Source organism: Paroedura picta, chromosome 3, assembly GCF_049243985.1.
Source record: "Paroedura picta isolate Pp20150507F chromosome 3, Ppicta_v3.0, whole genome shotgun sequence".
NCBI lineage: Eukaryota > Metazoa > Chordata > Lepidosauria > Squamata > Gekkonidae > Paroedura > Paroedura picta.
In genome coordinates this window covers 158,366,247-158,389,319 of record NC_135371.1, presented here as the reverse complement: position 1 = coordinate 158,389,319, position 23,073 = coordinate 158,366,247, and the positions used below count along the sequence as shown (strand labels likewise).

The 23,073-nt window shown below is 48.5% G+C and overlaps 1 protein-coding gene across 3 annotated transcripts in view; it reads right to left on the bottom strand.

Moving 5' to 3' along the window:
- Window positions 1-1,632: 1,632 nt before the first annotated feature.
- Window positions 1,633-23,073, bottom strand: part of CTDSP2 (CTD small phosphatase 2) — a 61,423-nt gene continuing 39,982 nt past the window's right edge. For 2 of the 3 annotated variants that reach the window (XM_077328946.1, XM_077328947.1), the window contains exons 2-8: window positions 17,887-18,035; window positions 16,837-16,875; window positions 12,535-12,636; window positions 10,815-10,871; window positions 7,788-7,880; window positions 6,563-6,748; window positions 1,633-5,264 (exon numbers count right to left, since the gene is read on the bottom strand). In XM_077328946.1, coding sequence (XP_077185061.1) covers window positions 5,139-5,264; window positions 6,563-6,748; window positions 7,788-7,880; window positions 10,815-10,871; window positions 12,535-12,636; window positions 16,837-16,875; window positions 17,887-18,035 — 752 coding nt within the window. In that variant the 3' untranslated portion in view covers window positions 1,633-5,138. The remainder of the gene's footprint in view (window positions 5,265-6,562; window positions 6,749-7,787; window positions 7,881-10,814; window positions 10,872-12,534; window positions 12,637-16,836; window positions 16,876-17,886; window positions 18,036-23,073) is intronic. The other variant, XM_077328948.1, reaches the window with a different exon arrangement.

Below are 23,073 nucleotides of genomic sequence, written 5' to 3'. Positions count from 1 at the left end.
GTTGAAGGTATGTAAAAGTCCCACGCAGCTGAGGCACAGGGCCTCAGGGCTGATAGGGAAGGTGGTAGCAGCTCTCTCTGGAAGAAGCTTCCGTCTGGAAGACAACCAGCCTGCAGATGCGCTGGTATGGGAGCTTAACAGAGACAGTCAGTTGGCAGTTGCCCCTTCAACATGTTACTCATCCATCAGAAATGGCATCTCATTTGTATTGACATTGCATAAGAGGGAGTGTACGTGCACACAAAAGCTCATACCTTGAATAAAAATTTGTTGTTTTTCAAGGTGCCCCTGGACTCTAAGTCTGTTTAGCTGCTTCAGGCCAACATGGCGACCCACTTGAATCTACAGAAGTTAAACCAGGCTTTCTCAACCAGGGTTTCATGAAACCCTGAAGTTAGTTAATGGCCTCGGAAGGTTTCCTGAATGGGTAGGAGTTAATTTTTAATATATTTTCTAAAATTTGTAAGCAATTATCAGGTGATATGACCATATATGGTCATGTCGACCCACCCACACCTCCCAAAATAGCCAATGATGGGCCTGAAGAGGGTGAGAAGGGGAGGGACCCCAGGTGGGTGCGGTCACGGCAACGCTTCCCAACCATATTCTGCACTCTGGTGCCACTTCTGGGTTTTCTCAAAGCCTGAAGTGGTTCAAGTGTTTCTCAACAGTGAAAAAGGTTGAGAAATGCTGAGTTAAGACAGTTAGGAATCTCTCCTTTTTCTACACCGTTCCTCCCCCTCACACAAAAACTATCTCATTATTTTAAGCAGCTTGGTGCTGTACATTTCAAGTCTGCCAACAGTTTTTGCATTTCTCTGGATGTGATAATTAGAGCTAGGGTTGCCAGTCTCAAAGTGGCGCCTGGAGATCTCCCAGAATAGCAGACTACAGAAAGCAGCTCCTCTGGGGGAAATGGCTTCTTCAGTTACCCAAGGAGTCCCTTCCCTTCCCTTCCCTTCCCTTCCCTTCCCTTCCCTTCCCTTCCCTTCCCTTCCCTTCCCTTCCCTTCCCTTCCCTTCCCTTCCCTTCCCTTCCCTTCCCTTCCCAAACTCCACTCTCTGCAGGCAATGCCTACATACCTCTAGGACAGGGGTAGTCAAACTGCGGCCCTCCAGATGTCCATGGACTACAATTCCCAGAAACCCCTGCCAGCAATGCTGGCAGGGGTTTCTGGGAATTGTAGTCCATGGACATCTGGAGGGCCGCAGTTTGACTACCCCTGCTCTAGGACCTTTCCAGACCAATATTGGCCATTCCACTCATAGCCGATTCTCACATGCAAGTAGGCCTAGATTTTTCGCCACACGGTAGCAGGCCGCTGAATGTGTGGACGGACTCCTGTGACAGGTTCGCAGGAGAAAACAGTGGCCGTCGTTCCTTTTGTGCTGTTAGATCTGCAGCCAGCAAGTTGTCCCACACAGAAGTCTTCACCTGAAGCCACAGCCCTCCCCTGCGACCCAGTCTTGGACACAGGATTAGAGGGGAGGGTTTATTTACCGCTGGCAGTGAGGCAGAATTAAAGTGGCTCACAGGTTACGTGCCCAGCACCACAAGCTGTTCTGTGCTGTCTCCAGCAACGCTAAAGAGAACCCCGACCTTCCCTGAAGTTTTAAGAAAAACAACCGGCTGTACCTTTACGCTTTTTTATTTTATTTTTTTTTAAATTGCAGTTAATACAAAGATTCCAAAAATAGAAAGAGATCGAAACGGCGGCAGCAGCACCGGCTTCAAGTTTTGAGATATTTTTTTTCAATTAAAATAGTTTTTTTAAAAAAACAACAACAAAAAACCCAGCAAAGTGAGAATGTGTCACAGAGGCAACCAATGTCTTTACACTTCTGTGAGATGGGGAGAAAGAGGAAGCCCGGGGCTTGGTTGCTAAAAACATCACCAGCCACAACTCTCCGTATAAAACGGGGCATCGATCCTTACCCGGAAGCAGGAGGAACAGAGCAACCAATGGAGTCACTTTGGCGGAGGGGGAGTGGCGCGGCCCCCCTACAGAAGGCACCTCCCTTGTTAAGTGCTAGGGCTGCCCCTGGGCTGGTCGTTTTACCCTGAAGCCACCAGCTGGGTTTGATCAAGGCACAATCCCAACAATGGCAACTGGACCCAGGTTCATCATTTATGGCTATTAAACAAGGCCTTTGCCGGCCTGACCATAAGAATACATTGGGGGGGAAGGGAGATATGTGTTAGGATCAGGAGCCAGGTGGCCTCCTAAGGGTGAATTCACCCAACCAAGTCTCCCCCCTCCCCTGGTGGGATTGTCTGTAGAGATCCCCCCCCACCTGACAAACTCTTCCCTCCGCCCCACGTGCTTTTGTCAGGACTCAAGTTGACACAAAACAGTGGTGGCACTCCAGTTCATCCTGCATCGGGCCCCTTCGGATTTAGGGGGGGGGGAAAGGCTTAATAAAGATCCTGCCATGCATTAGTAGCATGGATTCACCGTGTTATTTGGAGAAGGGGAGGGACACCCTGGTTACCTCAGGCTAACATTAGCCCAATATTTCAGCCTGGCAAGCGGACAGCATTTTCCGGCTGTCTGGGAGGAGTGAAGAACGCCATTGGAGCATGCCCTTTGCTTGTGTAATGTTTCCCCTGAGGTGGAAGCCTTGAGGCTGCGCATGGTGAAGGGCCCGTTGGCCGGCTTCACGTTGGCCAGGAGGTCCAGACAAAGGTCAGCAGACGGGAGGGGCAGAAAAGAGACCATTTCCCTTCAGCTGACAGAAGGCAAAGCCTTGACCGGGAAGGGAAGGAGACACAAGGGGCTTCTGTTCTTCCCTGCATGCGTTGACTTTGCAACAGTTCAAAGGTCTGTTTCCGCCTAGGAGAGAAACAGCCGCTTATCGGACTAGAAAAAGGACTTGCAAAGTCGGAGCGACTCCCCCCTCCAGCAGCTGAGCCAAAGAGAGTGTCGGAGGTGGGGTAGTGGCAGCAGATTCCCCTCAAACATTGGTTAAGGCCTAGCCCCACACATACACACACACACACGTGTGCAGGCACACCCGAGAGTCAGAAGTCAACTAGGAGCCCATCGGCATACTCTGAACGGCAATGAGGCTTCAAGCAGCAGTATGGCCGGGCTAAAAGCTACCCTGCTCACCCGACCAACAGCAAGTCTTAAAGGTTTGGTCCTTTGGAGCATCCTGTATCCAGGTGAAACACTGCCCTACGGCTCCCCCCTCCCCACTGGAGTCAAGCCAGGGGGTCAGCAGCGGCAGCTGGGGAGGGAACAGCACTGAAGTGTGGCCCCCCAACTCCCTCCTCGGCTCCAGCCGCTCACCCCAGAGTGACTTGCAACGTATTGCTTATGCGGAAAGGAAAGGGGGAAAGAAAAGCAAGCTGGTTTACAGTCGTATTTCGTTGTCCCGTTTCCCCCCACCATGGCACTTTGAAAGCGTTTGTTGACAATGCGGCAATGGAGACCAAGAAAGGCAGGCCAGGCCATATTCCAGTACCCCTGAGAGCAAGGGGGAAGGGTGGCTGAGGAAACCCCCTGTGGCATACAAACATTAACAACAAACGCAACTATTCCCCCCGACCCCCAAGTCTACATTTGGTTTCTCAAGAAGATGCAGCAGAAGACGAAGGACGCATGCAGGCTGGCTCGGCCAGGCCTCTGGGGCCTAGTCCTCCGAGAAGGCCTGACCCAACTCCCCCAAAAATCCTGAGGCATGTTCACTCGCTGACAGCAGCTTCAGGGCCCCAGGTGAGGTGCAGCGCCTTCCCTGGCTCCCCTAGAGACTCAAGGCGATCCGCATGGGGTGGGCTGTGTGTGTGCCGGGAGCGGCCCCCTCCTCCCGCAGCTTCTAAGACACGAGCCGTTTTTCCCTGAGGCCCCCGGAGGGCTGGGCTTTCAAGTGACAGCGATGGAGCTTGGAATGAGTCCTGAGAGGGAGGCGGTCCAGTGTGCCCAGGCCCCACCGGAGGAGGTAAGCGTGTGGCAGGGAAGCCGGCCGTGGGCAAAAGTCTCATCTGGCTGTGGGTAGAAGTGCCATCCAGCCTTGCAGGCCAGTGCCCGCACCAAACAAAAGTGGAAGGACGGACGGCGCCGTGACAGTCCCGTTTGCGGGCTGGCTTGCAAATCAAGTGCAGTTTAAGGCAGAGATATTGCTTGGTCTCCCCAAGAAGCTACGCTAGTGCAGGAACCTGGGAAGATCTGTAATGCCACTCCAACTAAAATGGAGTGTAGCTGGGGGAGTGGGGTGTTCTAGCTGGTAAGTCAGCAGCCGAGACTTTATGCTGCGATGCTGTTTTGATGTGGGAAGGGTTTCAGGGGGGCGGACAAGGACGTTGCTCTTCACCTGGAGGTACAGCGGACGCACAAGGTAGTGTGTTGAAATTTACTGGGTTCCCCCAATGTTCATGGCATAACGATGGGCCCAGGCCCCTGAGAGGGTGAGCTTGGCTATCCTGAAGGGGGAAAGGTGAAACAGGAGACCTCATAAAAATGGCTGGAGCTTGTGTGACTTTACCTGTAGGCAGGTATCAAAGACAAGGTAAGCCCCCCCCCCCCAGTCCCTTGAAGAACAGGATGCCACGTGAGGTCACCCCGCTGGGACTAGAGCTCAGACAGCCACCTCGCCTCGCCCACGAGGCGAGGGAAAGGTAGAACCACTAGGCCTCGCCTGGCTGCATGTCAAGGCCTAGGCCGTGCTCTCAAGGGAAGCAGGAAATGGAGTGCTGTTAAAATCTTCAGCCATATAGCTTGGCCTTGCTGGGAGGGGCAGGGGGGCTGAGCCGCACCCAAGCTGAAAACCCTGCAGCAGACGAAAGGGCGAGGGAAAGAGCCGTAGCGCGCGGGGAAATGGTGCATCCTCCCAGTCGCTTCCTGTCTCCTCGCAGTGCATAGATACGAGAGCTATTGGGGGATGGGGACTCTGTCCCACATGTCCCCGCTGCTGAATGGAAGAGGCCAGAGGTTCACCGGTCTCAGCAACACCCTGGTTGCAAAATGCACCAGCCCTGCCCCACTGGGCAGGCCGCTGCCTCTGAAGTCCTTGCATCCGCCTTTCGGTGGGGTCAAGGGGGAAAACGCCAGCACGGCTTCCCCCCAGCCCTCCACGCCGCTACTAAAGGCACTGAGTGAAAAAAAATAGTTCCCCTCTGGGTATCAGGCTGGGAGGGCCTTAGGGCGCCCTCAGCTGGCCAAGGCTGGAATACACGTCCTCCGCTGCGCTCAGCTCCTCAAAAATGGGGATAAGGTTCAGCAGCTCCGTGTCCGCCATGTCGTCGAACCACGACTGCACCGGCACCTGCAAGGGAGGAGAAGAGTCAGCCAGCAACGCGACAGGCAGCAAGCCGATAGATACTGTATTGACCAGAAAGGAAGATGATTCCCACCCTTAGAAATGTTACACACACGATTCTTACTGGACATATCTGAAAAAGGAGACTGTCATGTAACTATGACTGGTACAATGCAGTGTAGCTTGGAATGGTATACTGATACGTTTTGTTCTGGCCTGCAAACAGAGAAGACGGCCAAATGCTGTACTTCAAAGACGATGATGCCCTAAGACAGGGGTAGTCAACCTGTGGTCCTCCAGATGTTCATGGACTACAATTCCCATGAGCCCTTGCCAGCAAATACTGGCAGGGGCTCATGGGAATTGTAGTCCATGGGCATCTGGAGGACCACAGGTTGACTACCCCTGCTCTAAGATGCTTCCATGCCTGAGAGGAGAGGAAGGGGACATAAGGGCAAGGCCTCAGCTAAATGCTGTCAGCAACTAGTGACCTATTTGCTCATTATTCTCCTATGTAGACCTCTTAGAGCCTCTTGTGGCGCAGAGTGGTAAGGCAGCAGACATGCAGTCTGAAAGCTCTGCCCGTGAGGCTGGGAGTTCAATCCCAGCAGCCAGCTCAAGGTTGACTCAGCCTTCCATCCTCCTGAGGTCGGTAAAATGAGTACCCAGCTTGCTGGGGGGGTAAACGGTAATGACTGGGGAAGGCACTGGCAAACCACCCTGTATTGAGTCTGCCATGAAAACGCTAGAGGGCGTCACCCCAAGGGTCAGACATGACTTGGTGCTTGCACAGGGGATACCTTTACCTTTACCTTTTAGACCCCTTAATAGAATCCAAATGCTTCCCTTGGAACTCAACCACAAGTGAATCCAAACAAATCCAGATTGCTGTTTTTTTGTATCTATCTCTTGAATCTGTTAATCGGTTTCATTATGTTGGATGCCGATTTACTGCTCACACTTTGCCTACAAGTATCAACTGATTACTCCCATTTCATGGTATCGTTTCTGAGGCAGTGTGTGTGAACACGAAAGCTCACGCCTTGAATTAAACTTTGTCGCTCTCGAAGGTGCCATGGGACTCGAGAAATGCTGCTACAAGTGCAGAGTCAGTGCTGCTTCTGGATTTTTGCCTTGCTGTTTGGTTGCATGCAAAGAGACAAAGGAGACCTGGGACCCATGCTCTTGAGACAAGCACCCTGGTGGCAGGGCCTTCCAAAAGCACCCAAACCAGGAGCTTGCAAAGCACCTGACCCACCGGTTGAAGACCAGTGATACTGGGAGACTCCTCCGGGAATACTCACAGCGTTTTCTGGATGGAAGATATAGGAGGCAGGAGAATTGTCCAGGATTAAGGTCTTGCGTAGATCACGGCCCAGCCGGCTGAGATCCTTAACGTAACAGCCCTGGTGGAACACGCATGACTCCCGGAAGAGGCGGGTTCGGAAGACTCCACACTTGTCCAGCAGGTCAGTTACGGGGTCAGCATACTGGCCAGAAAGAGAGTGAAAACAGAGAAGATCACACTAAGGTTCAGCACCCAAGCAAAATCCCAAACGAAGGAGAGGTATATCCCCTGGCGAATGGAACCCATCTGCAAGTGCAGATCATACAAGCAGAATCCAGCAATTTTAAAAAAGGAACTAGCACTCATGGCTTTTGAAATGATTAATTAATCAGTTTTTGGGCCCGCCCCTGTCCGGATACTCGTGGCGGGGTACAATATATAAAAATCCTCATAAAACATCATAAAAACCCATCCCATAACAGAACAGACAAAACATTAAAATAAAACAAGATTGACAGCATAATCTCCCCCACCCCCTGGGGCATGATACGCTAGATGTTGCAGTGCAGCCTGAGGAGGGGTCCCATTGTTCCTAGCCCTGACCTCAACCAAAGACCTGGCAGAAGAGCTCCATTTTGGAGGCCCTACGCAACACTGATAGCTCCGTCAGGGCCTTCAGCTATCTTGGGAGTTCATTCCATCAGGTCGGGGCCAGGACCGAAAAGGCCCTGGCCTGGATTGAGGCCAGGCATACTTCCTTAGGGTCAGGGACCTCCAATAGATTAGTACCCACAGAGCAGGAGGCACAAGGAGATAAGCGGTCCCTCAGATAGGCAGGGCCCAAGCCACAGATGGCTTAAGCCCTGTTTAAACACATGATGTCTAACACCATTCCAAAAGCCAAAGAAAGGCTCAGTTGTCATGGTCAGTTGAGGATTGCAGTGGTCTGCGTAGGTTCCTGCCCCTCACTGCAGATAGGAGCACCAAACAGACAGTGAAAAAGATAAGCAACCATATGCAAAATGTGCCAGATTTGAATAATTTATTTGGGTTAATGGTATTGAGTATTCCTTGGGGTAGAATTTGCAATTTTAAAAAAAAGTATACAAGGTGCCAAATTCATTTTGGGCCTAAAAATATACAGTGTCCACCTTAACAATGTGAGCGTTCACACCTTAGTATTAACTTGCCTTGAAGCACTAGCGCAGCCCCCCAAACATCGCCGTCCTCATTCCGCTCACCTTAGCCAGGCTGGCCGTGAAGAGCACGCACTCAAACAGCTCCCCCATCCGCCTCAAGAACTCGTCTACAAACGGCCTCTTCAGAACATACACCTGGGAAATCAGCAGCAGAGGTCAGGAGACGATGCAGGGAAAGGACCTCTTCATGCTCACCTTAGGGGGGAACTGAGTAGATGCTAAACCAAAAGTCCCAGCTTCACATTTGCCAAATAACAGGGATGGGGAAGAAACAGCACTGCAGGCGGGAAGGGGGATGCTTAGCTTGGTCGAGTGGTTATGAGCGGCGGCCTCTATTCTGGAGAGCCGGGTTTGATTTCCCGCTTTTTCTCCACAGGCAGCCAGCTGGGTGACCTTGGGCCAGTCACGGTTCTCTCAGAGCTCTCTCAGCCTCACCTACCTCCCAGGGTGTCTGTTGTGGGGACAGGAAGGGTAGGTGAGTGTAAGCAGCTTTGAGACTCTGTTAGGCAGTAAGAAACGGGTTACAAAAACACCAGCTCTTCCCCCCCCCCCCCCATATTCATTTCTTCCCCGCCCAGCTTTCCCTGCAGGTCGTTTTCCTCTTGATTGGACACTTCTCAGGGTGTTATTTGGGGGGTGCGGAGGGAATGGCTGCTTGGGAGGGTGGTTGCTGGGGGAAGGCAGCAAGTAAAGATACAGATAGACACACCTCTTCCTGCTTGCTGCAAAATATCACACACATAAACCCCTGTGCCATTCATGCTTGCATTACTTGGCAAACACAGGATCTAAGATCCTACGTTTTCTGCACAACGTGAGCCTGGGGCCAGAAGTGGCCTTTACAAGGGCCTGGAAACCTTCTTGCCTGTTTTGCCATGCAGATGTACACAAAAAAAATTATAATGTTTCTATGTAATACTAACAAGACAGAAGAATAAACCATGAAAATCAGCTTTCCAAATTATTCCAAATTATTCACACATATACCCTATTTTAATCAATTATTACTGCCCATAAGAATCCCAACGTGAAAAATCCGACTGCAATTCTGCTATATCCGTCCGCAGTTCTGCAGCACGGGATTTCACAGAGGTACCTCTTAGGATTTCATTCTTAGAGACAGTCTTACAAAGCTAATTGCCTTTTGGAGCTCATTCTAGCATCCCATTTATTGGTTTATGCTAAGGATGGTTTATCAAAACTGGCCATTAACATTATAGCCACTGATTGGAGGCAGCAGCAAGTACCACACAGACTCGGGGGGGGGGGGGGAAGCAAACTCAGAGAATGAGCTCTTATGGCTAAATTAAGGAACTTGGTTAATCACATAGTACCAGAAGACTTACAAAATCACCAGGGTGAATATTTGAATCTTCTGCAACCTTTTTATGTGACTTTATTATGGGGAAAATAAAAAACTCTTTAAAAAACCTGGCCAGTAGTAGTAGTAGTAGTAGTAGTAGTAGTAGTAGTAGTAGTAGTAGTAGTAGTAGTAGTAGTAGTAGTAGTAGTAGTAGTAGAAGATTTATTTCCTGCCACTCCTGAGACTGGCTCATGGTGGGTTACAAAGTGTCCAATAAAATCCCCATAAAACCCCATTAAAATAGAGACAAAAATGACAGAACTGGCACAGACATGGCAGAATTCCACAATAATCCAACCCACAACCACCTCTGTCGAGGGTGGAAAGGGGGGTCAAGATGGTAATGACCTAACTAATGCCTGACACCGGGGGGTGGACCCCAAATTGATCTTCCTCACTGCCTCATGGAAAATTTGCAATTTCGTTTTTTCTTCATATTTTCGTCTGCTCCTTTTGTAGTATAGGCCATGCAGCTGCAGCCAGAGGCTCAGGGCAAGTGCCATTTTATTCTTCTGATGAGGACAACCCTCTGGGTTGAAACACACTTGATCTATGGTCATACCATGTGCAACCATTGAGATTGTACATGCAATATTGCACTGTGTCTTTGTTTTAATGTTGTTTTCAATCATCTGAATGTGCACTTAATAATAAGTATCTGTATTTCAATTTTAATATATATTTGCTGCTCAACTTTTGGGTTCCTGACCTATGTTACACACATGCCATACGCTGAATAAATAAATAATCCTCAGCAACTGGGTAAAGGGAAAGAAGAGAACCTCCATGGGTCACCAGAGTGTGGCAAAGCACCACTAATCTGGCATCTACTGGACTTCAAAGTATGGTTGTTTTCCATTTCTCCTTGTTTGTAACTGTGTGTTCTGAAGACCTGCTAGATGGGCAAAATTCACACCAACTTGCTGGCCTCAAAGACATATGGAACACCCCTATCAGGTAATGCTAAATCTAGATGGATTTATCTAGAGCAGGGGTAGTCAAACTGTGGCCCTTCAGATGTCCATGGACAACAATTCCCAGGAGCCCCTGCCAGCATTCGCTGGCAGGGGCTCCTGGGAATTGTAGTCCATGGACATCTGGAGGGCCGCAGTTTGACTACCCCTGATCTAGAGCAACTCCACCACATTTCTCTGCCTTTTCCAGACTGCCCCAGCACCGTTGCCAGATCTTTCAATCGAAACAAGACCTCTCCTTGCTGACAAATACAGAAATAACTACACAGGGTCCATTAGCATTAAGTTCAATTAAAGCAATTTCAAGAAATGTAACTTGAGTTTAGCGCATCAACAGCTGCGATGCCCACATCCCTAAATGGAAGCTAGCATTCCACAGGCGTCTCCAAATTCATTCGCCAGGAAGTCCCAGCATCTTTCATCCGGCTGCATTTCTCTCTTCTCAGCTGCTGCACAGCTAACCTTCTCAACTCCAGGGGTCTATCGGCCACTTCCTGAAACAAGTAATCAAGAATAGGCCGTGCTGCCTGGTAACAGCCTATCCTGGATTACTTGAACCAGGCTGCGGCCTGCATGGAACGGCTTTTCCGTCTCTTCTTTTTTTCAGCGCTTGAACAGAGGGCTCCATCGCGGTTCACAACGTGGGACTGGCCGCCCAGTTCCGGAATGAATCAAGTTGAAAGCCCCAAGGTCACAAGACCTTCCCCCCCACACACAAAAGAACTGGCTTACCTGATGGGTTGTCCCTTCTATTTCGACAGGCACTATGAAGTCGGCATTGTTGATGGGCTGTGGGAATTTTTTTTGAAGGATTGTGTTAATTTGGGAAGCTGTGCTTACAGAATGCTTGGTCCCCCTCTATCCCACATGCGCCCATGCCCAGGCTCTATAGAAGCTGCAGGTGATGATTTCTATACCTCACCAATGTCTTTCAACAATATTTTTGCTATTTATTCCTGCTCCAGTGATCCATTTTTTAAATGACAGTTACATCTATGTAAGCAGCGCATCTCGTCTGAATCCCTCTTTACTTGGGCCATTGCTACTCCCTGCCCTGTATTTTACTCATCTGGCATGTAATTTACTCATCTGGTGACCCCAAAATTGAAGAAACAACAAAACCTTTCAGGGTTACATTGAGCATAGCAACAGTTGCTAAGAAAAATCCTATTATTTAATATTTTCTTTTGACACAGAAGCTACAGAACACTAGTGAAGGGAGATATGATGTGTCAATTTTAACTAATGATCCCAACACAATCACTGCAAATTACACAAAAAATATTGCAAGTATGGGGCAGAAATACCACAGGGCTATTGATTTTGCCAAGACTGAGACCTTCCACTGAATTGTGGAAGATTGAAAAAAAAGTTTTATGCACTTTCCTCAACTTCTCCAGGTCAGTTTGACCCCACTTTTTAAGCTACTGCTGCCATGTTTTCTATTCTAAGTTCTTGTATCTTCTTCAGGTGTGCTGATCAGAATCAATGACACGACTACATTCATAGTGTTTTCCCAAATTCAGAATGTACACAAAGAGTTCACGGCCAGGAGACTGAGGAACTAAGGGCATCTTTTAAGTACAGAAGTCAACTTTAAGAATCAAAACGGAAGTCGTCATGAATTAGTAGAGCTCCTTCGCGAGTTCCAGGAAGAACGCTGTACATCTCATTTTTTTTCTTTATAGTAACAGAAGGTAATTTATTCAAATGAGGGGAGGAGCCTTATACCCCATCACTCTAACTTCCACAGTCCTCTAACTTAAAATTTTTTTATAATCACCTGGTTTCACTGAAAATAAAGCTTTGTGAGGGGCTCAGGGTGTCTAAGGTGATCTTCCCCTCTAAGAACGCAATTTCACCTCTTTACAGAATCATAGAGTTGGGAGGGGCCAGACAGGCCATCTAGTCTTGCTCAATGCAGGATCAGCCTCAAGCATCCAAGATAAGGATCTGTATGACTGCTGCTTAAAGACCTCCAATTGAGGTTCACCACCTCCTGAGGCAGTTGATTCCACTGCTGAACTACTCTGACTGAAATTGCTCCTTAGCAAATCACTACCTCTTTACGTAACTTGATAACTACCAAAAGCCCTTCTTTTCTTTCTCCTGAACCCTTGATCGCTATGGTGAAATACAACAGAGGCAGGCCAGGTCCTGCTGGAAAGATAGGCTTCACAAGCTCACACATGACATTTCTGACACCATTTAACACTCTGCTCCTCTCAAAAGTAAAGTCACATCACAAAGCCTTAGTGGACAGTTTTCTCCCCGGACTCCAAGTCTTGGCTTTCATGTCTAGCTTAGCATTAACACACATACACAAACATACCCTCACACACTCACATGCACCAACCAACCGCCCCCATCCCATGACTTGTGTGCTTTGCCCCTTTCATTTTGGTCTTCCACCCACCCCAGCAGAAAAGAGAAAACACCCCTTGGGGTTCACCTTGAAGGAACTGTGCACAAGGGTCTCATCCAAATCGATCACCACACAGATTCTACCCTTGTCCTGCTGAGTCACCTCAGGGAGAAGACACGTTCCAGGAATCTAGAAAAAGAGGCACACATTTTAGCACCAGAAAGACTTTGAGCTATTTAGGAATATAGAATATGCCTCAAGCCTGGTGGAAAACAAAGTACGTGTCCCTCAGAAATGGGCTTAAGTGTAAGCATTTTGTTTGGCTCGCATGAGATTTCTAGAACTAGGTGTGTAATATATGTGTTTTGTGTGATCTAAGGCAGGAGTAGATAACTGTTTTGGCTTGAGTGCCAAAAAAACTAACAGCATGTACACATGAAGGCTGTGTGCCTGGAGAAGGGGAAGGAGAAACAGGATCTGGCCTTACCAGATGCACTGGAAGCAAACTAGGCCTCGCTGGTGTGGCCAGCTCCTCAGGGATTTGTTGGAGACTGGGCTAGTGGGTTATCAGTCCAGAAAGCTATGATAAGGCATAAGCCAGGCCCATCGCTTTTGTCATATTGCTGGCCCCAGAAGCACCAGGGGATCCCCTTGGCTCCTGGGTCAGAGAATTGGCCACGCAAAGTGAGCAAAATGGCTGCTGTTTGGCCCACAGGCCAGGAATTGCCTACTCCTGGTCTAAGGCTCCCTTTCCTCACGGCTTCTTCCCTCCAAACCAGAGTTGTTTGGGGGGGGGGGGGGCTGATATACTTTTTATGAAAGACATATAAGTTGTAGCAGTACCACACATAAAGCTACCCTTTGACTGGTCCAACAAGAAGTCACGAGGTGTTTTTTTTTTAAGATCTATTTGATAATCACTCCAACTTAATGTAAAATATCAACTTATAAACACTTTTCTCTATAATACAGGATGACAGCCATAAAGCCATGACGCCTGAGGTTTGTCATGAATCTACTGTCACAAGCGACCGACTACAGACACCTTTCCATTTACAGTTCTCCCTCCCAGCTTGATAATCCTGGAGGTGTGAACAATGCAAATGCAGACTGACAGGTGAGCTCCTTGGGTTACAGCTAATATAGTGGAGTGTTTCTGCAAGTGGAAGGATTTCCAGAAGTGAAGCAAGACTTGCTCACCAACTCCCACTCCAGCCCCTCCCCCCAAATATGCTGTGGTTCTCTTCAAGGGACTTTTGGGGTCCAGTGGGGGAGGGGGAGGGGAGAACGTCATGCTCCATGGATGGAAATCTCCCTGCCTTCAGTAACACACCATCGTAAAATAATTTAAAATAAGATGACATGCGATTGAGCTGTTTTTAGGACTCCCAACCCCCAGATATGCAGCACATTCTAGCTTTTTATAAATATATATTATTCATTCCACTTCAGGACCTAAGCTTTGGGGCAAACTTAAAAAGAGAAAAGGATGCTTTGAAACCAGATCAAACCATCAACTTTGCAGAAAGATATAAAGTGGCACACGTTGAGGGAGAGGGGAACATCTACTTTTTGTACCTTTTTGGGATGGTAACAAGATGGAAAGAAAGAAAGAAGTGTTGGGGACCTGCGGTTTCATTTGTTGTGTGAAAGATGGGATTCCAGAAGATTTGCCTGCGTACAGCAAAGCTGGCCATGGCTGGATTGGCCCATGCAGGCAGAAACGCAAGCCAGGCACTTGGACATGTCCCGGACAGCACCCCTCCCATAGGGGCTTTTTACAAATATTAGAGCAAACTAATGGTTAGGATTGGATTTATTTAACCTCAAGTTCATGGGGAGTTTTGTGACAGGACAGCTTGTCGTGCTTTTTTAGGAGTTTTAAGGTAATCCGTAACTGGATTTATATAATCTTAGAAGAATATGTATATGGTTTTAATGGTGTTAACTGCCCCAAGACTGTTGTCGGCCTAAAAATTGCATAAATAAATAGGCCAATGGTGGGGTTACTATTTTCTGAGGTGGTGCAATGCTAAAAGGCCAAACTGGTCTCACAAAAAAAAAATTGGAAGAAGGAAAACCCTCCACCATGCCTAGTCTACTTTAACTTGCTCTGTGGAGAAGCATCTTTCCATTAGCAAGGAATTCCATTCAGGGACAAGAAGACGAAGCAATATTCTCCATGGTTTTCCCCTGGGGGTTATTAGGAGCATGAGAAAAATTGTCTCAAGAGCATTGCCGCTCAATGCATGGGTGGCTTTCGATGTGCAGACAGCCACTCCTGGGAATTACTTACAAGGGTCTCCTTGTGGCAGATGTTTAGCTGGCTTACTCCCCAAAGGAGATATTATGGGGAGGGGGAAGGGGGGGCCAGCATGGCTTTTCTTTTCTTTTTTTGCAGTGGCCTATACCAGGCTTCCTCAAGCAGGATAAACCTCCCCTTCCCCCATGGCCAATGATGGGCCTGGAGAGGGTGGGAAAGGGAGGGGCTGCAGCCAAACAAATCCTAGCTGACCTAATGGGAGTGTCTGGGTGATGTCACTTCTGGTGACATATGACTTCTGGGCGCATGGCAGGAAGGTGTGGCCTCCTGACATCACTTGCAGGGTTTCTTCATGCCTGAAGAAAGTTTCAGGGGTTTCTCAATGGTCAAAAGCCTGAGAAAGGCTGGCTTAGGCAAATGTCACCAAAACAGCACCCTACCTCCCACCCTATCTTACTGCAGCCATCACCTGCCTTGTGCTTGCATAAATTATGTATTAAATGATGTGAACAGCACTGCTTCAGAGCCCAAACTGAGGCCTGCATTATCGACTGCTCCTTCACATCATCAAATTCATTCCGCATTGGAAGTTAAATTCCAGAAAGAAGGAAGTCCCTGCAGGCCTTGATATGGAAGATGTCAATCTCAGCTTCCCACTGGGCAGCTGGTCCAGTCCAGGAGTCACCATCTTGATTGTGGTTTAACTGAATTATAGTCCTGTAATGGCTCTTTCACTCTTGGCAGGAGAGGGAAAGGGAATCCTGTTTCGACAGGACAGGAGGAGAGATTTGCTAAGCTGGGAAAGGACAGTTTCCCCCTTTCACTCATGAAAGCACACACATATGGGCAAAAAGACATTCTGCAGCAAAGTTAAGACAAACAAACATGAAATCAAGTACCGGGGTGCGTAGATTTTGAGACAAGAAGAATTTCACCCTCTGTCCCCCCATGAAAGAACATTTCCAATAAATTTTTTAGATTAGTTCCAAACTTAAATTGGTTACATCTAAGTCCCATTCAAAACAATGAGAATAGCTGCAATCAAATTATTCCATGGGGATATTGTGAAAGGGGAAGAACTTTTAGGGGTCAGGAGGCAACACTTTGATGCTCTGCACAGCGCCCTGGCCCTTCCAAATGGCCAGCAAGATTCAGAGCGCTGTGGTGATGAATATGTTGGTCCAGGATCTGGGAGTCTTGGATTCAAATCCCCACCCTGCCACGAAAGGGTGACTTTGGGCCAGTCACACATACACAGCCTAACTTGCTGCACAGGTGTGACAGACAGCACGTTGAAGACAAGCCTCAAAGTGCTGGAATATCAGGAAACCAGGCAGTGATGGGTTAGTTCTTCACTGAGGCATTTGAGTGACGGGCTGCTCAAAGCACTCTGGTTGGCCAACAACAGCTTTTGTAGTTAGAATCATTAGAGAAACTTTGTATGCTGGAGAACTGAAGCTGAATGCTGTGTAGGACTTAGGTCTAGAGGAAGCAATGTATGTATCTGAAGAAGTGGAATGAAACGAGTTCATCACCGGTGTACTTGTCGTGCCATAATACTATACACTGAGAAATTAAATTATCAGTTTACAACCCAGATGTGAATTGAGTTTATCTGAAGACGTACTTCAACCTCGAGGTTATTCTTTAGAATACTTTATTGTATGTGTGCATTTTTGCATTTTTGCATTTAGTTTTGACTATTGATACTGTACATCCTCTTTGTATTGTTTACATTTATTTATTTATTTATTTATTTATTTATATATATACCGCCCTCCCCGAAGGCTCAGGGCGGTTTACGGGGATAAAATGGGGGAAAGGAGTACAAGGGAGGCCACCTTGGGCCTCCATTGAGGAGGAGGCCAGGACAGAAACGAAGCAAACACATTTATTTATCTATTAGAAAGATTTTTGGGCCACCCCTCTTCAAAAATAGTGAGAGGAGGCATAATGGGACCAGCTCGCTTACATTGGACCAGATCAAAGAACTTGACATTGGTGCGGTGCTGGGGAACAGCTGGCACATGCAGCATTCCCGACCGTGTAGATGCAGCCCTGACTAGGGGGGAAGATACAGGTTTTATTTTTTTATTCCCCCTCCCAGCTGGTGAACAGAAACATACCTGGTAGAACTGGTATTGAAGACACTGCAACAGATCAGACTAAAAGGGGAGGAAAAAGAGGAGAGCAGAGATGTAGGTATCACGAAAAAGGAGAGACGGTCACGCCACCACCAGAGAGCCTCTTGACCAACCCCCTAAAAGCTCTAAGGGAAGAAGTCGCACATTTCCTTACATGGCACAGCAGGGGCAAAAGCAAGCGAGCGAGCATCAGAGCGAAAGGATGCCACAGGTGCTTCGAAGGGATATATTGTCAAAGGAAATTGTACTTAGAGGGAGAGGGGGAGGCTTGCTACCATCTGCCTTGAAATAAGCTCTTAATTCCAAGAGCGTAGGGGTAGGCTGCAGGGTTCAATGGAAAGACATTCTGGGCAGGATCAGAGGTCCTTTTTATCATGTAACTTTGTTTCTTTTTTTGAAAAGGCAGGGGAGGGTGGCACAACCATGATACGATATTAGGCACATACCGTTTGGGGCTATAAGATGAACAAGAACTTACAAGAACCTCATGTATCTCTGCCTCGCTGACATGCTTGGCCTTTATTGCCTGTTGCTTCGTCAAAACGCCAAGATTAGCTACGGCTTCTCATCACTGGAGCATGCAGGGAAATAAATCTGTTCACTCTGCAGGTTCTGGGCTACGTCTTACAAGGCACTGCATTCTGGGGTGGCCCCTAGTATACTGAACAGCCTTGGAAGATGCTGCATTCAAAGTTGTATCGGACAGCAGAGGGCTTTTTAAAATTGACTGTTCAGAAGAGAAACGGTCAGATGTAAACAGAAGCTAGCTAAGTTATTGAGAGGCCTGATTCATTGAAGGACTAATGACAGATTTTTACGTGGGGGCCTGAGAGCAGTGGACTTGGACAAGAGACAGTAATTTATACAAAAAGGCCCTTGCAGTGTTGCGGGGCTGGAGGCCCAGGAGTGTCTGCTAAGGGGCAGCCTCTAAGATGTGGTGTGCCAGAGAGAGAGAAGGTCAGCCGAAAAGGAGCTCTGATTCTGCTAGCTCTGCCTAGGGATGGTCCAGCGATTGCTTCAGCCTTGGCTTACCTTGGCGACGGTGTTGGCCTCCTCCTTGTGCGGGCCATGCTCTCCGCCAAAGGCCGTCTGCCCGACATTCTGGGCGCGAAGGCAACAGAAAAGCGCCTTGAAGATATTCCGGCCACGAGGCTTCTTCGGGGAGGATTTGGACACCAAGACTGAAAAACACAACCACAAGGACCTCGGTCAGAATGATTCGAGAAAGCAGCTCAATATGTGCAACAACACATCTGAGTTGTTTGTTTCTGGGAAGGCAGTAGGTGAGGCCAGGGCTGTTTTTGGGGCACCCTGACCTGACAATGCCTGGGGGGCCTGAGCAGGGGATACTGAGACCCTCTCCCCAGCTTGTGCCCCACTCCTAGCCTGTGTGTCCTTCCCTGCTACCTTACGAGCCCTGCCGTCACTTATGCCGCCAGCTTGCTGTAGCAGTTAAGAGCTTCTAATCTGGGAAGGCAGTTTTGATTCCCTGCTCCTCTACCTGCAGGGTGACCTTGGGCTCGTCACAGTCCTGTTCTCACAGAGCAGTCTCGCTCAGAGCACTCCCAGCCTCGCCCACCTCACAGGGTGTCTGTTGTGGGGAGAGGAAGGGAAGGCAATTGGAAGCCACTTTGGGGCAGTGAAAAGCAGAGTATAAAACCACATCTTCCTCTGCCCCCATACCTCTGGTGGTGCTGTGCCTGGCCATAAACACTGGCGGCCAGAAGGCTTGTGAGCGACTTGGTGGGTGGGGGCGACACTGGACAAGAGGGTAGTGGCAGCAGGCCCGGCCAGAAGCCATGCTCTCCAGCAACTGCCCCTCCTCAAGGTATGCTGGTGCCAGCAGAATACATCACGAGCAGGAATCACGGTGCAGCCGTAAACGGAGTTACCCCCATTTAAGCCCATCGGCGCCAAGGGACTTAGAAGGGGGTCATTGTGCTCAGGCTGTATGATCTAGCATCCCGCTAAATCACTGGGACCACTCAGTTGCCAACCTCCAGGTGGCACCTAGAGATCTCCCTCTGCCACAACTGATCTCGAGATGAACAATGGAGAAAAGGGCTGCTTTGGAGGGTGGAGTCTCTGGCATTATATCCTGTCCTCTCAGACTCTGCCCCCCAAACCTCCAGATATTTCCCAGCCCAGAGCTGGTGAGCTCAAGCTCTGTGCTCCCCTTCAGCAGCACTAACATGGAGGGCCAGATGTTGGTATCGACTTGGTAGAGCTGAGTTGGCACGAGGGGCTGCCCGGGTCCAAAACCAAGTTGCTCATCTCTGCTTCTAGGCTGTAAGGCCTGATAGCTAGGAACAAGGGGGAAGAACTAAGGATGGGGCACATACCACCGTCTCCCTGTGCCTTAGCTACTGGAAGCTTTCTGAAACTTCAGGCAGATGAAACACACACACGGCAGCCATGCACAGTCTACTTATCAAGGTTATAACGTATAGAAAGGCATTCTTCCCCTCCCACTCCCACTCTGTACAAAAATACCTGGAATATCCCTCAAATCACAGCAACCTGACAACGAAATGACGACACCACACACACCATGAACAGATTCTCTTGTTACTGCCATTTTGCTATACCATGACAATACATCCTGCCCTGTGGAGAAAGTAAGCAGCCTGTGAAGATATTCTGGGAGCCAGGTGAAATTTTGTCACCCTGAGCCGTAAGGATGAGGAATGACCGGCAGGGGGCAATGCAGGCTCAAAAATGGATACGTTGCCCCTTTCAAAACCTGGATTTCTTGTCTGGGTGAATGCAGGCACAATCAGATCAGGTGGGGTGGGGGCAGGAGGACAGGAGGAGAGGCAGGGGTTAGGCAGGCAAGAACAAGACCAAGCACAGGGACCTGGTTCTTGAAAGCACCGTTCTAAGGAGCTATTTAAGGAGCAATAAGCGACAAGCTGCACCCACCAGGAGCCTTGTCATCTGAATGGAGGAGAGATCAATTCCCTTTTCTGCCAGAGATTCTTTTTGTGAGAGTCCTATAAAGAACAAATGTTCCTGCTTTCTACTGCTTGTAGCAGTCTTTCTACTGCTTGTAGAGGTCCCACTAGAACAGTGCTCTCTCTCTCTCTGTGTGTGTGTGTTTGTGTGTGTGTGAGAGAGATAGAGAGAGAAGAGAGAGAGGCAGGATTTATCTTGCTACGCCTTTTCCCTGCTCCAGCTTTTTTTTTCCTGGTGAAAGAGACACTGGGGCCAAACCTGCATGAGGGAACCATCCTTCCCTCTAATCTCAGACAAGTGTTGTCCAAGATTACTCTGTTGTAAGGGCAATTGCACTCTGCACACTTTCAAAGGCACTGACTCCTCCATTACAAAAGATGAACGCAGCATTTCTCTGCTTCGTTAAGTGCAGCCCTTCGTTAAGTGCAGTACTTGAAGTGAGGGACACCATTTCTAAGAAAGATATATGTAAAATTCTGCACCAGAAATAACAGATTCTGCAATTATCAAATTCTGCACTTTAAAAAATTCCAGTATTCTGCTTACGTTTCCCCTACCTATTGTGTAGATCTACAGAACCATCTCTTTACATAGTGGGACTGGAGGGTCCAGGAACCAGAGGCAGCAATGCACAGATGTCCCTGTGACCCCAACTACAAGGGACAGTCTGTAAAGATTTCTGGATCTCCAGTCCCCCGTGTATCGTCTTTGCCCGTGCGTGACAAGCCTTGGGTTTTTCCCTTAGATGTGCACCTGTAGACGTGTCCTGTCAGAACAAATCATCTATGCAAAGGTGATGGAAGACAATTCTGCAAAACCGGATCTATCCGGGAATGCAGCTGCAGCTCTAAGCGGAGGGGCGGGAGGGGGGGAAGAGGGGAGGGAGTGAATTGTCTTTTCGAGCCATTCCGAGGAAACGTTTCCCTATGCCTTTCATGAAAGGTTCCCCAAGAGCTCCCCCCAGAGAGGCCACTTGCTGTGTTTGCAGGTGGCCTTAATCCTCAGCTACCTGAGCACTGGAGTACAAGAAACCTCCGAAGTTTGGATCTCACCTCTGCCAAAAAGATTTCCCAGGTAGCCTTGGGAAAGCCTTATTCTCGCAGTCTCTTCCTCTCCCCCAGTTCTGCACTATTTGACCAGTAAAGCATGACATGAAGTCTAAGTGGTAACTAGGGTTGCCAACCTCTGGGTAGCACCTGGAGAACCACCCCTTCCCTTTACAAGTGGTCTCCAGACATCTGAGATCAGTTCCCTTGGAGAAAATGGCTGCTTTGAAGGAGGGGCTCCCTGGAATTGCACTCTGCTGAAGTCCCGTCCCCCACCCCCAGAATCTACCCTCTCCTCCACTTATTTCTCACCCACGGCTGGCATCCCTAATGATAACACAGCACTGATGTCCACTGCTTTTCTACCACCATCACTAGAAACTTGTGCTCTCTTGACAACTGGTGCAACAACACTCTGGCATTTGATTACACTGGTATTTTGAAGAGAAAAAAAAACCCACACATTTTTACACACAAATAACCAGATCTTTGCTTGTGCCAGCTAGCTCTCCCTGGGAGGAAGAGAGAAAAAGAGAAACCAGTCCCCAAAAAACAAGAGAGTATTTTTCAGCAGTACCCCCAAACCTCTAGGAAGCTGCCTCAAGCTGATCATGCGACTTAAGCCAAATAACTACAAATCCTGATTGGAAACAGATATCAAGCAACAGGTTTGTTCTTCATTTCAAACTCCCTTAACTTCAAATGACAAAGATGGGCTTTTGTGCGTAGATATGTCCATTAAAAAATGCCTCGCCCACCCCCTTCCCAAGGATCATTGAACTATTCCTTCTGTATTACTATACACCAGCAGTGTGTATTCAAAACTGAAAGCCATTGTTCATAGGTGCACTCCCCAACTTCCGATAATGCCCCTACAAGCACATGCTGTTCAGCAGCAATCAGTAGCCTGCAGGCCGGGACTAGGGTTTGGAGAGGCCTGGAGTTCTTCCAGAATTATCTCCAGGCGACAGAGATCAGTCTTCCTGGAGGAAATGGCAGTTTTGGGGGGTGGACTCCCTGGCATTACTGTCCCACTGCAAGCTCTGCTTCCCTCAAGTCCCCAGGAATTTCTCCAAAGTTGGAGTCGGTAACCTTACTCCTTACTCAGTCCTGCTCTTTGGGGGCACCGCAGACCACCCTGAGGGGGCCATTTTGTATTGTTGCATACTGGAAGGACCTACTGCTTGGAAGGACTTACCATCCCAAGCCTCCTGCCTCTGTTGTGCACTTCCCAGCAGGACAATAAGCTGAGGTCAGTCAGCAATGTTTATTGACTTCATTTTTACCCCACTTTTCTTCTTAATGGGGATTCCAAAGTGGCTTATAACATCTTTAGCTTCTGCCTTTTATCCTCACAACGATCCCGTGATTTCGTTCTAAAGAAGTGTGCATACACACACGGAAGCTTATACCCAGATGTTGTGGGATCCTCACAGGATCCCGCGGTGTGCTGTGAGATTGCTGAAGCTGAGAATGTACAACTTGCCCAAGGTCACCAAAAAGACAAGGTCATCCAAAGTGAGATTTCAAACCTGGGTCTCCTGGATCCTCTGATGTTCAGAAGGTCCCATGCAGTCCCTGGGACTTAAAACTGGAATCCAAGATTTGAAAGCTTGAAGGCCACTGTTCTATAACCATCAGACTGGCTCTGTAGGGGAAATGCCTATCCCCAGAACAGTTTGTTAATGACAAACTTTTAGTTTGTTTTGCCAGAAATCCAAAGTACATTGCCTTGGGAATGGGGGAGGCAGGGGAGAGATGGGGAGCAATGTTCTCCTAGGAACAGCAGTTAACTAAAGTCAATGATAGCAGGCAAATGTCCAGGTTGTGCTACAGAGCAGGAGTGGGCAGGAGAATATGGCCCAACACTGGTATACTGCCAATTTCTGATGGCTCACCTATTTCCTGCTAGGATTCTTCAGCAGAACATTCAGGTAGGCATACACAAAGTGCTTTGCTGGATCACATCAAGTTGGACCACGTAAAAACATTCTTAAATTCAGGAGCATCAAAAAGATTGAGTAAGCTATAACAGGCAAGGGATCCTGACTATGTTTCCTGGCTTTGTAAATGTAACAGATATTGGTAAACCACAGGGATGCTTGGGTGAAGAGAGTTGACCAGGGGTAGTCAAACTGCGGCCCTCCAGATGTCCATAGACTACAATTCCCATGAGCCCCTGCCAGCAAATGCCTGGAGTAGATCATACAAAAGCCTC